Raw genomic sequence first — 2000 nt, 5'->3', positions numbered from 1 at the left:
TCATTCAGAGGGCGCTGCCCATTCCGGGTATATATTCCTTCAAAACCAGGGAAATATGGAATTAAAATTTGAGCAATATGCGACAGTGAAACATCTTATGCCTGGAAAATGCAAATCTACACTGGAAAACACCCAGTAAAGGGAGAGAGACAAATCAAGGTTCAAAAGTTGTTGAAGACCTAGGAAAAGAACTTAAAAATACTGATTGCAATATAACTTGTGACAATATTTTACAAGTCTAGGATTGGCTTGAAAGATGCTTAGCAAGAAAACTGTTTTAGTTGGAAGAATGAGAAGGAACAGTGTTGAACTTCCAAGTACTTTCGCAAATGGAAAAGAAAGAGAAATCAACAGCACAATATTTGGATTTCCAGAGGATTCTATGATCCTATCTTATTGTTCCAAGAAAAATTATGTATTCACACTTATGAGTACAATGCACTCTCAGCCTTCAATTGATTCAAAAAATGCTGAAAAGAAACCTAAAGTTATTATATGTTACAGCAAAACAAAAGGAGGAATAGATACCCCAGATAAGATGGTAAGGACATACACTTGCTGAAGAATGACTCGAAGATGGCCTATGGTTATATTCTAGATGATTGTTATAAGTGCAGTGAATGCTTTCATTTTCTCTAAACAGCTTCACTTGCAAAGTTTCAAGGATAAAAGAAGACAATGCCTAATTCAGTTAGGAAAGGAACTTGTTGGAGTTAATGCTAGACAAGAACATGACAAACAATCTTCTAGTTCCGCTAACATTCTTCAACCAAACAAGAAAAGAAGACGATCTTCAACCTCTTTTGAGATTTCACAACCAAAGAAAAAAGGAAGATGTTTTTTTGGTGGCCCCAAAAAAGACAAGGAAAACTCGTACTACATGTAAGAATTGTAATATCCATGTTTGCCAAGAACATTCCAATGTTGTCTGCATTCACTACCTTGAAGAGCTGTAATTCTGTATTTTTGTAATTTTGAAATTTATAATATATTCTGTCAGCTATATTTCTTTTGTTGTATTTAGGAATGGTCATATATTTCTTTTATTAAAATTAGTGAGAAAAAGTAATTCTTCATTCACCTGATAGCATATATAATGTAGCTAAAATGTAATGGTAGTTTCAATAAAATTTAATAAAAAGAAAAATATTGAATCCATTGGATCCAGTTGGTAATTAATGACAGACATTCTCTCTGGTAGACCAAGGGTTAATTTATTAAAATGTTTCAGCAAATCAGTATGTTGTGAACTAAGACGGCATGTCTTTTTTTTTAAACTATATTTTGTGGTGATGAAGGAAGTGAGCTGTGTTCTCTAATAGTATATTGCATGTATCTTGAAGTTTACCCTCCTTTTAAAATAAATATCTAAGAGGATGTAAGGTACGCTTAAACTTTTTTTTTTTTTTTTTTTTTTTTGCTTAAACGATGCTGTAGAATAAAAGTGGTGTGATAAAATCAAGGCATACTTTCAGAATAAGGAAAGAATTGTTCTGAAGATGTAACATATGTGCGGCAAAATAGAAAATAGTGGAGCACACATATCTCGAAATTTATGGAAATGGGGCTGATGGCATCAGTTTATACCTCGAATAATATAGACCAACTGATAAAAACTGACAAAAAAGCGTTCTTCCTCTTTTCTTAGAACCCCCATGGCTACGCTGTCAGTTAGGGAGCTAAACTAGATACCGCAGCTACAAATCGTAAACAAACACCCTCGTAGACACACGTTGCAGTAGCGCCTCTTGTCAAATAATTTCAACAATACGAATCCCTCGGCAACTCCTCTCCCTGATGATTACCGTAGCCCCCCACAAACACGTAACGCGGAAAGGAGTCAACAATATACAAAAAGACAAAAGATTTTACAAGGTCGCAAGATTACTGGAGAAGCCAAGCACGCACTGTGCGTGAGTGCGTGAGTTTGTGTGTGTGTGTGTGTTGTCTGCCTGCTTGTCTGCTTGTCCGCCCTATCTATATAGTTTGTTTTGCAAAGA

At 35.2% G+C, this 2000-nt stretch overlaps 1 protein-coding gene across 1 annotated transcript; it reads left to right on the top strand.

The window, feature by feature from the left end:
• Positions 1–256: 256 nt before the first annotated feature.
• On the top strand, positions 257–886 carry LOC115216547. Its single transcript, XM_029786004.1, has 2 exons — positions 257–541; positions 644–886. Exons 1-2 carry the CDS (start codon positions 257–259, stop codon positions 884–886), a joined length of 528 nt encoding a protein of 175 aa, XP_029641864.1.
• The last annotated feature ends 1114 nt before the right edge of the window (positions 887–2000 follow it).

Source organism: Octopus sinensis, linkage group LG10 (assembly GCF_006345805.1).
Source record: "Octopus sinensis linkage group LG10, ASM634580v1, whole genome shotgun sequence".
Taxonomy (NCBI): domain Eukaryota; kingdom Metazoa; phylum Mollusca; class Cephalopoda; order Octopoda; family Octopodidae; genus Octopus; species Octopus sinensis.
Note: the sequence above shows the minus strand (reverse complement) of the source record. Positions and strands in the feature narration are given on the sequence as shown.